The 12,471-nt window shown below is 41.7% G+C and overlaps 1 protein-coding gene across 1 annotated transcript in view; it reads left to right on the top strand.

The window, feature by feature from the left end:
• The window catches only part of LOC122157814 (tau-tubulin kinase 1-like), a 54,416-nt gene that overhangs the window by 8,825 nt on the left and 33,120 nt on the right, over positions 1–12,471 (top strand). The window contains exons 5-7 of the mRNA XM_042813979.1: positions 7,356–7,510; positions 8,335–8,554; positions 11,363–11,538. Of these exons, the coding sequence (XP_042669913.1) occupies positions 7,356–7,510; positions 8,335–8,554; positions 11,363–11,538 (551 nt within the window). The remainder of the gene's footprint in view (positions 1–7,355; positions 7,511–8,334; positions 8,555–11,362; positions 11,539–12,471) is intronic.

Genomic DNA, 12,471 nt, shown 5'->3' with positions numbered 1-12,471 from the left:
CGCTCAGCCCAAAATAATCCCTTTACTCCAGAACAGAAAGCTTTTCCCAAAGCAGCAGTTTGCATTAAAGCACAAAGGTTGTGAGATAGTCCAAGCATGGCAAAATTTTAGTGCAGCTTGTCAAACTCTGCAAAAAGCCTCTGCCACCAGCTAAATGGTGCACACCAACCCTTTTAGTTTCTTGCAGATCCATGTGAGCCTTAACTCTTGAGGATCTTTCTTTAATATTCATCTTAACATTTTTTCTCCCATGCCGTGTTTGCTATTAGCTTGTATGTGATCAATTACAGTAGTTAACTAACACAATGCAACTGAAGCAGCTTGACTCTGTTTCCCTTTTTTGTCACAATGCTTTCCACATTAAAGCCAAAGCGATGAAAACATGATTTTATTAGCAAACCTGTGTAGTCTTATGTGAGTGACTGCTCCTGCTGATGAGTGGGAAGATGTGCTTTTGTATGTTAGCTATGGACTTGTTCAGCATAGCAACCACAACTCTTTTCTTTTAGGTTTATTTGGGAATGAAAACCAGACACCTTCTGGATAGTACAGTGGAAGTGTAACATTCGCAACCGAAGTGGGAAGCTGGAAAGCAGTGATGGTGGACTGAGAAGAGGCTGAGGGGGCTGGGTTTCTTTAGATCTTTAGAAAGGGCAAGAGGAGATCTAATTGCTGTTTTTCACTATTGTCAGGGGCTGCAGGGAGAAGAGAGGCAGAGAGGCAGATTTTTCTCAGAGGCATACAGTGAGAGGCAGCAAGCGGAAGTCACATCTAGGGATATTGGGGTTAGTTCCAGGGGGAAAATCAGAATGAGGGTTGTTATGTGTGGATCAGATACTTAGACAGTCTCCATCCTTAGAGATTTCCAGAAGTCAATCGAATCAAGACCCTGAGGCACCAGATCTGACTTTGTAATTAGCCCTGGTTTGAGCAGATGGCTGGATTAGTGATCTTCAAAGCTCCTTTTGAATCTATATCCTCCTATCGTTCTATTCCAGTGTAAAATAACCGTACTGTATTGAAAAGCCATCCTTGAGATGGAAGTGAAAGGGGATTTTTCCGGACCATTTTAGTGCACTCCAAATCATGAACAGCTTTTTCTCAGTTGGGGATTTGTCTTGAAGCTGTGAATTGCCTCTTTGCCCTCAGCTTCTTGCAGGTGCAGCTCTGGAAGGAAGCCTACAAAAAGAACTCTCCACATAAATCTGGCACCTGCAGCTCAGCACCGAACAGTGATTCTTCTGGCTTGACTGGAGGCATAATCCAGCCAGCAAATTCTCCAAACATCTCAGCTTCAGAGATGTCCTTTGCATTCTTTTATCTGGTTTTATTACTGAGAAAAATGTAAAAGCATATCAGATGGCATCTGAGTTTGATGCCAGTAGCAGGCTCTCAAAGAAGTTAAGGAACTGGGCAGAGATGTCTATTCAGATATGAAGTCGTGGTTTATTTACAATGTGGAATGATCAGAAATAAGGAAACAGAATAAAATATGTATGAATATAATGTTACTGTTTCTCTCCTTAACTTTTGAATATATTTCAATTTTGGTATACATACTAATCACCTGGTAAAGATCAGGATTCTGAACGCTGTCCAACAGCTGGACAGGCTTGGTTTTGTAGCTGTTCAGTTCTGGTCAGTCTCCAGGTTAGTCTCTGAGAGAAATTTCTGTGAAAGTCCAACTGCTTTGATTGGAGATGGTGTTTTTCTGGCCTTGTAGCATGTCTCCAACAGTACTGGGTGTTGGAAGATAATAAAAGAACAATCATTCAGTGATGTTTTTTCCAGAAAATTCTCCAAGCTTGAAAATCAGGGACCTTTGAGGCTTAAGAGTCACCCCATCCAAATATGTCTGCTTCTTGTAGTCCTCAATGAATCTGTGTTTTTTCAACTTGTCCTGTCTCATCCTGGACTTATGTAACCCTTTAGCATCCACCATGTTGTGTGACAGAAATGATCCATGGCTTAAGTGCTTACTGCTTGAAGGGCTACATCTTTCTGCTTATTCTAAACTTGCCACCTGCTAGTTGCAAGTGCCTTTCTTAAGAGACTTTACATTGTGGACAGAATTGTGAGCACTGGATCTTTATCTCCTCTCCCAGGTCTTGTAGACCTCCATGGTGTAGCTTTGCAATTCAAAACTATTTAGTTGCACAGAAGGAAATCTTTCCACACCTTTGATCCAGTAGCATGAAGTTCTGGTAGAATCCTTCCTCTCACCTCCATCATTATGAAGTGGGGAATGATGCATAAACTCTGTGTGTGAGCCTCCAATTACCAGATCATTCTGTCTGCTCCTTTCTTCTTTGCTGTCTGGAAGCTGATGTATTGTCTCTCTGCCTTCTCCTGATGTATGTCTTCTGGCTTTACAGAATGCTGCGTATCATAGGATGCTTTTGGCTTTATTAAGAAGCCAAGCAAAACATGGGTGTAAGAAGAGCCATATTGGGTCAGTCCTTCTCTTCTTGTTCCTCTGTAACTGAAGAGAGATGCATGGGGCTTGACTGCTGCTGTGTGCTCCTTGCTCTCAGTTGTCCATTCTATGAAGTCTACAGTCTTTATCTGCAGCTTAGCTGCTCTCAGCATCTGGAATTGTCTACGTAGGCAAATGCCAGCAGGAAGGGGAGAGTGGTAAAATATCTGTAGAGTGATAAAATACCTGTAGCCCTCACCACCATCTTGCAGCACCCATGAAAGAAAAAGCAACTGCATCTCCTATTTATGCACGATTTTTATCAGCATTCCAGGAACAATGTTTTAGGGGTAGAAGGCTAGGTGAATACTTCAAATCAGTCATCCTTGCCTTTTTTTCCCCATACCATCCCTTCTCCCTATTGTTGGGTTTTTATTGGGTTAAAAAAAAAAAAAAAGAGAAACTTACACTACTTACCTTTCAGCTGTACTTCTCTCCCTCCAACTCCCCCTTAATCTAACTTGTGGCTTTTTGTCTGTGTGAATTCTTCCAGCTCTGTAATTTTTCTCCCTGTACCTTTGTCCCTATGTGATTTTTTTTTTTCTCTGTGTGTTAGGCAACGTTTGTCTTCCTTTGCCTTAACCACACTTCTGTCTTTCCCCTACAAGCTCTGAGTGCTTTCTGCACCTCCTGACCATGCACTTAGGCAACTGCTCCCACACAAAGATTGAAATCCTCTTTTTATGCACCCAGCATTACTACAGTCCTTACCACTTCCTATTTTAGCACCTAGCCAGGGAATCTTTCTCACCTTGAAGAGAAATGTTGTCATCTGAGTTTTTCTGGGGAAGTTCTGCCCTCCTTTAGCTGGACCTGGCTGAAGATGGAGCCTCAGGATAGAGAGCACTGAGGTATGCAAAGAGCATGAGAGAGCCCTCTCCCACTGTCCGTGTTCCTCAAAATGAACTCTACCTCTAAGGACAGTATCTGCAGAGGCCCTCAGGTAGGAAACAACTTCTGTGGTCATGGAGAGGACCAGTCTCAGATGGAGACTGCTGTTCTCTCCTTCTGTCCTTCCATTATATACAGTCTGTTGTGTCTGTATGATAAATACAGATTGCAGGCTGATGTATATACATCTGTTCAAAAGGGAAATATTTCTCTAAACACTGGAGAAAGGTACAATTACATTTGCAGTTGCCTCAATAAGAACATCCAGGATGGGGTGAAAGTCTGATAACAAAGGTGGAGGTAGTCAGGAAAAGCAACTTTCTTTGTTGACTTCTCTCTGATCTGACTTTGAAACTGGATCTGATTTCAAGGTTAGCAATGCTTTGAATACAGATTGGACTGTCTGAAATCCCTTGCTAATCAAAGCTATTGAATTTCAGCCTTCTGTATATGTAGCATCTCCTGCTTGAGGCTCTTGCTGCACCCCTTAGCTGAAATCCAGTATAACCGAGGGATTACTTGTCTTCTTCCTTCTTAGCAGAAAGAAACTCAGGGTGGGAGGCCTGCAGTGACTGTAGAGGCTACTGTGATTCCTGGTGGTATCTTGCACGCAGACAGAAAAACCCTAGATATAGTTACTCTTTGCATGACTTCTGAAAGCAGTGGTTAGAAAAGAATGGTTTCATTGGAAAGAACCTACACGGATCATAAAGTCCAGCTGCTTTGGATGGTTTCAGAGCTATCCAAAAGTTAATGTACTAGTAAGAGCATTATCCATAAGGTTCTTGATCACTGACTGGGGCATCAACCATTGAGGCTGATACAGTGACTGACCACTCTCATGGTACAGAAATGTTTCCTGTTGCCCAGTCTGACCTTGCCCTGATGCAGCTCTGTGCTGTTCCTTTTCTGCCATTGGTTTCCAGGAGCAGAGCCTGGCATCTCCCTCTGCTTCCCCTCCTCAGGGAGCTGCAGGGAGCAGTGAGGTCACCTCTTCACCTCCTCTTCCACAGACTGGGCAACCCAAATGTCCTCAGCCTCTCTTTATAGGGTGTGCCTTCCCATTCTGTTAGCAGCTTTCTTGCCCTCCTCTGAGCTCTTTCAAGGACCTTAACATCCTTTTCATATTGTGGAGCCCAGAACTGCACACAGTATTTAAGGTGAAGCCAAACCAATCCTAATTAGTTAGAGAATCACCCCTTTTGAGGTTGGTGTTGAAACTGTGCGGTGCCCTCCACTTTCCTGCTTATAAAGCTTTGAACTTTCTTCAGGAATAGAAAAGGTTTAGAAAGGCTGAGAGTGATCAGCACGACCATGGAATAGCTTTAGAACAGTGACAGCTAAGGATACAGTATTGGGGGGAAAAAAAGAAAAACATAAAAAAAAACTATTGGGAGTGCAATAGATGCCTGTAAAATCCCAAATAGCCTGCAAAGTCATTTGCAACTTTTAGTAGAAGAGGCTATAGCAGAAACTAACAAAAATTGTTTTGGCTCAGTTGGGGCCTTGAAGGTGTGAGGAAATGATAAGAATTCACTTCTGCTTTTAGCATGTGATATCTTACTTCAGACTGCTTCACTATCAAAGCAGTGGAAGGTAAGGAAAGTGGTACTGGTTCTTAAGTGGCTTCAAAAAATGCCTGTCCCTGGCACTGACATGTACATCACAAATAATCAGGAATATAGTAAAGACCCCAGGGTTAGAGGACAGATGAGCGAGAGTAATGTAATGCTAGTTAGTATGGCTTTTATAAGGGCAGTCTGCCTGCTGATGTGTAGAGTTCTTGGAAGGAGTTTTTGAGCCTGTGGGCAAAGGCTCTATAAATCGTGCTTTAATGGTAATTTCTAAAAGACATCAGGCAGACCTTGCTAGGTTCCGAGTCAAACTAAGCTCATTAGGAATAGCAGGGAAGCTTCTCAGATGAATAAACAGATAGTTAACAAGTGAGAAGTGAAAAGCCATTTAAAGGAGGTTACTGGTGTAATTAACAGAGCCCTGGGTTTGAACCAGGTTCTTCCAAATGGTCAGAAAATCGTTTGGAAAAGAGAGTAAATACCAAAGTGATGAGTGTCACTTACACATACCAGTTGTCCTAAATAACAAAGAAAGACTGTTGACTTAATGGAAATGAATGGGTAAGAAAATAGCAGATGAAATTCAATGTAGGTAAATGTCTCATATTGTGTATGTAGAAAAGGAATGTGAATCTAACCTCTGTGCTGGGCTTTGTCTTGGCGTTAGAAGAGATTGTTCTGGGAGAGCTTATACTCAGTGCTCAGTAACACTCAGAAAGCAAACAAAACCATAAGGACAATTCCAAGTACTATTAGAAGATAAACATGTGAATCTGTACGATGCATATTTCTTAAGTACTGTTTATACTTCCGTACCTGAATCATAACAAGGATAAATTTAAATCAGGGAAAGTGTAGTGAGGAGGGGGTAACAAGGAACTACAGATACATCGACTTCTAGACACAGAAAGATGAAGTAGACTAGGACAGCACATTCTGCAAATGAGAGGACTGGCATGTACATGACATCTTTAAAATCAAAAGTAGAACTGCAAAGAATTGTTTTCTGCTTTTTCTAACATGAAAATGAGAAACTGCCATATGAAGTTAGCAGATGGCAAATTTAAATGAACAAAACAAATAGTTCACGTCATTGGTGAATTCTTTGCCATGAGATCTGTGTAGTTCAGAAGCTTATGTATTCAATAAGTAACGGGGCAGATTCATGAGAAGATGTCCAAGGTTACTAAATACCAGAAATGCATTTACTAAATAGCAAGAATTACTCTTTATTTGCTTACATTCAGTTTTGAGCAAGTTCCATGTCAACCGTAGCAGCACAAGTCCTGTTTCTATCAAAGGTGAAAGGAAGTATCATGAGATGAGGCTAACAGAAATGCAATCCTATCATATTTAACTGTCACAACATTAACATCCCTTTCTGAGCAAAGGAGTTGCTACATCTGCCATGTCACATCCTGTCTGTCTCTTCTCTCTAGAGAGGTGTTACCTGTCCCCTGCTCTGACAGCTCTGAGAATTCTTTCTCAAAATGCAGTGCCACTGCAGGAGTAGAGCTACAGTGATTCTTTGCTTCTGGGCCACAAAGGAAAAAGATGACTTAACTGAAAGCTGCAGATAGGGTGTTTTGGTTGTTTTTTTTTTGCAGTGAGCCAGAGGTAGTAGGAAATGGCAAATTCTCATTGCCTTCATGCAGAATGTTTTCTGATCATGCTGCTAAAAACAACTGGAATTGAAGTGAAGAAATAGGCATTTAATCTATGGTAATGTTTGTTTGTGTCCTGGCGTTGACATCACATTTCCCTGGGTAATGCTTTGCTGCATAGAACACTTTGCCTGTAGCTTCATTTTTCTCCTGAAGAAATTGGTTCTCAGAAGTGGACAAGCATAAACCATGTGAACGTGTGCATTTGTACCTGCAGTCTTTTAAAGAAAATAATTTAGTCACTTTCACAGTTTGTTTGTTTTCTGCAGCCCAGTGTGGCTGTTGCCACTGTGCATAAGCATATCACTGAGCTCCTGCCTAAGCTGTATTTAAGCCAGATGTTGCAGCAAGTCTGCATTCTGGAGCTGGAGCTTTGCTGTTGTGTCCATGTCTTCTGGTGGGCCTTGAACTCTGTGTAACACAAGTACCATTTTTCCTATGTCTAGTCTACAGCTAGCTGAAATTCAGGCTTTATATTTAGAGTAACCAACCAACTACAACATGTAGCCAGATCAGTGTCTAAATTATATGTGTAGTGTGGTAGATTTAAAGAAATTTCAGTTACCAAGCTAAAAACAGCCTAGGAAACAGCTAGTGTGATTCTGTGACATTTGCTTTTCATTCCTTGGTACCTTCTACAGGCAAGATGCTCTTGAACCTCATCATCGTAGCTCATTATCTTTTTTTGTGTGAAAGCTTCTCTCAGCCAACTTATTCTTAGAATAAATTGTTTTTGTAAATTTATTCCAGCTAATCATGTCCGTGTTTGAGAACAGTATGAAAGAAAGAGGCATCACTGAAAATGAAGCTTTTGACTGGGAGAAGGCTGGTACAGATGTCTTGTTGTCCACTAGCACTTCTACTCCACCACAGCAAAACACCAGGCAAACAGCAGCCATGTTTGGGTGAGTACTGCAGTCATGCCAGTCAGACCATGGGCGTGCTCACTAACAAGTTAATCACTGAAAGATTCAAGGGCTGTTGTGATCCTGAATGGTAGGAACTTATGTGGCATGGTTTGACTTCAGGCATATTAGTAGAAAACACGTTTTGTACTTTGGATGAGTCTGTTGGTTTAAGTTACATTAAGGAATGCCTTTGAGTGGGATTAATGGAACCTGTATGCCATACTGTATGACACACACAGCTGGTGCTTCTCTAAAAGTGCTTACAGAAACACAGTTGTTCTGCTATGGAATGGGTTTCTGGTGTAGAGCTGAACTCATCAGATGCATGCTGCCTGTGCCTACTTCGTGGCTCCCCAGCCCTCACAGGGTTTTTCATTTGCTGGTGCAGCAGTACGAGAAACTTGTTGCTCAGAGTTGGAAGTCAGTCCGGATGGTGAGCTGTGGTCTGTTCTGTGCTTTTGAAGGAGTAATAATCCATAGTAATATTACTGAGGATAGAAACTGTAAAGCCTATCAAGCCTCATTGTCTCATGGACAGATGGGTGGTTTTTAAGCTAAGTACTGTGTAATGTGCACTCCTGAACTTCTGAAGAAGTTTGCAGCTTGGGAATTGAATGTCCCCAAATGCTTTCACACATCCATTCCATCTTTGTGACTGTATACTAGGTGGAATGTTCTGATCTGTTTCATATCATAATATCTGTGTTTGGGTTTTTTTTTTCAACCAGAAATACATTAAAAACTACTAAGGAATTTCTGTGGAGCAGTGTGATAGGCCACATTCCTTAATTACTGTTACCTTTCTTGTTTTTTTTCCGTAGGGTGGTTAATGTCACTCCAGTACCAGGAGATTTGCTTCGTGAGAACACCGAGGACGTCCTACAGGGTGAACATCTGAGTGATCAAGAGAATGCTCCTCCCATCCTGTCAGGCCGGCCAGCAGAAGGTCTTGGTCAGACACCAAACACTGCTTTCAATGAGGCTGAAGTTTGGGAAGAGACAGATGTGAATCGCAACAAACTCAGGATCAGCATCAGCAAAGTAAAGAGCATATGTTTATTTCTTGTGGCTTCTGGTCTCAGGGCAGTGAATTCACAGACTGCTGTAAGCAACCTGGATCCACTGCTGTAACATCCTACGTAGTACAGAACAAACAGCACCAGGAATTTCTCTGTGAAAGTGGGGAATAACAGTTTTTTTCAGAGTGAAAGCCATTGGGATTAATTTGGATCTTTATGCAAAAATACGTTGTGAACCCAATAATGCTAGAGTGAATCATTCATGTAACCACTACGTTGTGATGTAGCATCTTGGTACTTCAAGCAGTGGTGGTCTAGTCCTTCAGTAGCTGATACAGTATCAGAAATATCCCAGTTTTGGAAATTATAAGCCAAAATTTTACTGCATCCCAATCTCTTGGGCAAATAAATTCGATCTGAGGTGCCCTATTGTCCTGGATCTTAATTAATCACTGATTGAATTTGTCTTCCAGTTGTTTAACTGTCCTTTCTATGGGGTAGCACAGCCTATGAATGGCATATTGGTTCGTGCTTGTTAAGAGAAAGCAGACTCATTACTTACTATTTTTGCATTTTTGCCTTCCAAGGTCGTATTAGGCTTTGTAGCCTTCATTACATGTACACTGCAGTTGGTTTTCCTTATAATCCTTAAGCTATTTCTTCTTGTTCTTTCTTGTAGAAGATTCTTCTTGTAGAAGAATCCTTAAGCTAGTTCTTTCTTGTAGAAGTGACTGGATGATGAATTCATTGTGTTATTTGAGGGTTTACCTTTTTATTTATTAGATCAATTTACATGTTGTAAGTAAACTAGCGTTTGTTGTGTTGATCTCAGTCCTTATTTCAGAATCAGAATATCACATGGAATGATACCAAATACAAACAAAATCTGTTACCAGAGAAACCTGCATTGGCAGGCAAACTGTCAGCAGACAGATATGGCAGGGTAGCATTAATTATATGGTAAAGCTACCAGCCTGCTGGGTCTGACCAGAATTTACTTCAGTCTGTACACAGACAGAAAGTTAGTCCTTTCTTCAGCCCTTCCCACAGATATCTGTGCTGTCCTGAATCTTACTAGGAAAGATTATTTTAAGACCAGAAAGCCTCTCATCTAACTTACTTAAAGTTCTCCAGTGTGTCCAATTTGGATCAATGTGTTATTGGTATGAAACGTTACCTGAAGAGTTCCTCAATACTGAGAATTATAAATGAAGTTCAAATCACTTCTTCATCTGTCTCTGGTAAATTGTGTGTGTGTATTTGCAGAAGTTCTCATCTGAAGGCACATGGAATAAGATAAGCTTGATAGAGCAAGGCCTTTCTTTTTCCACAAGTAACAAAAACAAAAAAGTGATTGCACAGAAATAGTTCCCGTCTGTTCTTTTGTTCCTTTGAGCCACCAGGTGCCTTGATGCTCTTCAGTCAGACCAAGATGCGTGCAGGGGAGTCCTAACTGTCCTTTCCTCATGCTAGTTGTATGCTGTGTCTAGGTACTCAGTACTGTCATTCACAGGGCTGTCATAACAGCAGCTAGAGGCGGAAGAGGATTTTACAAGATCCACAGCACAACCAGGTGACTCTCCTGCTATGGGCTGTGCTATTTCTTATCAGTTTACTGGCAGAGCAGTTCAGAGGAGTCAGCATGGCAGTGAGTGCTTCAGTTCTGACAAGCTCAGTGGATACACAGCAGTGAGTAAAACAGAGCTGAGGACATTATGCTTTCCAAAGCAGAAGTCTGGCCTTTCTGTCAGCAAGGGTTATCTTTAGTCTGACTCTTGCCTGTCCTTTCTCTCTGCTAGGGCTGTTCTCTTTGCTTTGATTGTTCTCTGATAAGGAGTCAGTTTTCATTGAAGTCACAACCACCGCAAGGAGAAATAAGAGGCTGCAGATTTGATCTGTAGGGATGAAGCTTCCCCTCTCCTTGCAATCTCAGGCATACTGTGTGTCTTTCAGAATAACATAGGCAGCTGGTTGGTAAAACACCTTTCTATTCCCAGCTTCAACATCTTTGTTTTCCAGCTTTGTGGAACTAGAATTAGCTCTCACTGTCCCTGTCCGGCTCTTTGTTTTTAGGCAATGAATAAATCTTACTGTCTTTTGTTCTTCCCAGTACTTTCCCAGGATGTACTAAGGAGAATCTCTGTTCACATGGTTCAAATCTTGTTCTGTCCCATTTCTCTCATTTCTCCGCTGAGGGTTTTCTTGCTCGTTGTCACAGAGAAAGGTTCTTCTTTCACTTTGGATCAAAGTTCTCATTCTTTGTTGTTTGTTTGTGGGGGTTTTTTTTTCAGAAGTTTTTTCTTTCTCTCTTGCACTTCCTCCCAGTTCTCTGCTTTTGGATCTTGCCAAGTTGCTTGTTTTCCTACAAGTACAATATCAGTATTTTGTTCCCCCCCTCCCCAAAGATATTTGTCACCATCCTTGAAATTGACTTAGTCGTATCACATCCATCCAAAGTAGTAGTATATACATTCAATATAATGCATGATATAAGCAAAAATGTAGATTTTGTACATGTTTGCTTTGCTTTTGGACACCATAGATTAACAGAATTTGTGTTTGCAGTAGTTTAGTCCATGATAATTCCAGGGTAATTGAAAGGCAAAGGCCCTCTTGTAGAGGTGTTTAAATATTTGAATTGATGTAAAATCCATTCCTTGTTTTAATATTGGATAATTGCCAGGCCGTGTGGGGCCTTGCCGTGTGTTACTTCATAGGTTGTTGCTGTAGCTAAAACTGTGTCTTGGAAGAGTGCACAGAGCAACAGTGAAGGATGAGAAATCCAAGTCTGTGATTGGTTTTCACCGTTCTTCGTGTTTATTCCCTGCAGACTCAGTGCATGGTGGAAGAAGATCAGAGAAATGGGGTCTGTCCCAGCTCCCCTGTCCGAGTGCCTCCAGAGTCCCCTACCGCACAAGCGCGCTCCCTACGATACCGCCGTGTGAACAGCCCTGAGTCAGAACGCCTCTCTACAGCTGACGGCAAAGCAGATCTACATGAAAGAAGGTTTGCTTACCCTCTGTAACCTCCTGCTACATGTAGCAATGCCTCGATTGACTGTTGAGGCCAACCTGATGTTAGATAAATGGGCAGTGAAAGGAGGAGTCGGTGCCTGTGGGCTTTGCAGCCTTTGTGATGAGATGTTCTTGTCTGTTAATAAGGCCTGTTAGTGGGAAGGGTTCTGGGTGGGAATAAAGTAAAGAGTGGGACGTTTGGTGGAGAAAAAGCAAAGTGTTAGATCAGAAATGATGTTAATAGTCCTAAAGCTTTTTGCTGACCTTAGGTGGGAGGGAAGAATGGATCTAGTTAGGATACATACGGAGATGCATATATTTTAAGAGCTAGCTGATGGATTCTCATCTGGAGAGTTTCATTATTTCATTTGTCCAGAGTTGTGGTGGAAGCCCCATCCCTGGAGACATCTGAGGTCAGGCTGGATGGGGCTCTGAGCACCTGATGGAGCCAGAGGTGTCCCTGTTCATTGCAGGGGAGCTGGACTAGATGGCCTTCAGGGATCCCTTCCAACTCAAATGGTTCTATGAGCATTATTTTTCAATAATAACAGTCATCATCCTCATCATTTTCAGCATATAACGTTGCATTTGTTTACTTTTGCAAAGCGTTGCATCCAGAATGCAGAGTCTGATTTTGAGGCTTGTAGGTGTACTTATCTCAGATCCACAGTAAAGAAATGTCCAAGAAGCACAGAATAATAAAAATAATTGAAATAAGCAGTTTAAAGTATTGTGGCTGAGAAATGCAGGTTATGAGTTATAGACCTCTGATGCTGATAACCCTCTTCATACTCTTCATTAATCCCTCTTCCTCTTACAATTGAAAGTCAGAACATGGACTGTGGTTACAGATCTTACTGACAAAATGACCCCTGTAAAACAGGTAGGGAAGAGAAAAGCTTCTCTGTCAGAGAAAACCTAGCAG

Source organism: Centrocercus urophasianus, unplaced genomic scaffold, assembly GCF_019232065.1.
Source record: "Centrocercus urophasianus isolate 14NV4802_14NV808 unplaced genomic scaffold, USGS_Curo_1.0 seq_10, whole genome shotgun sequence".
Taxonomy (NCBI): Eukaryota; Metazoa; Chordata; class Aves; order Galliformes; family Phasianidae; genus Centrocercus; species Centrocercus urophasianus.
This window is presented reverse-complemented; position numbering and strand designations above follow the sequence as displayed.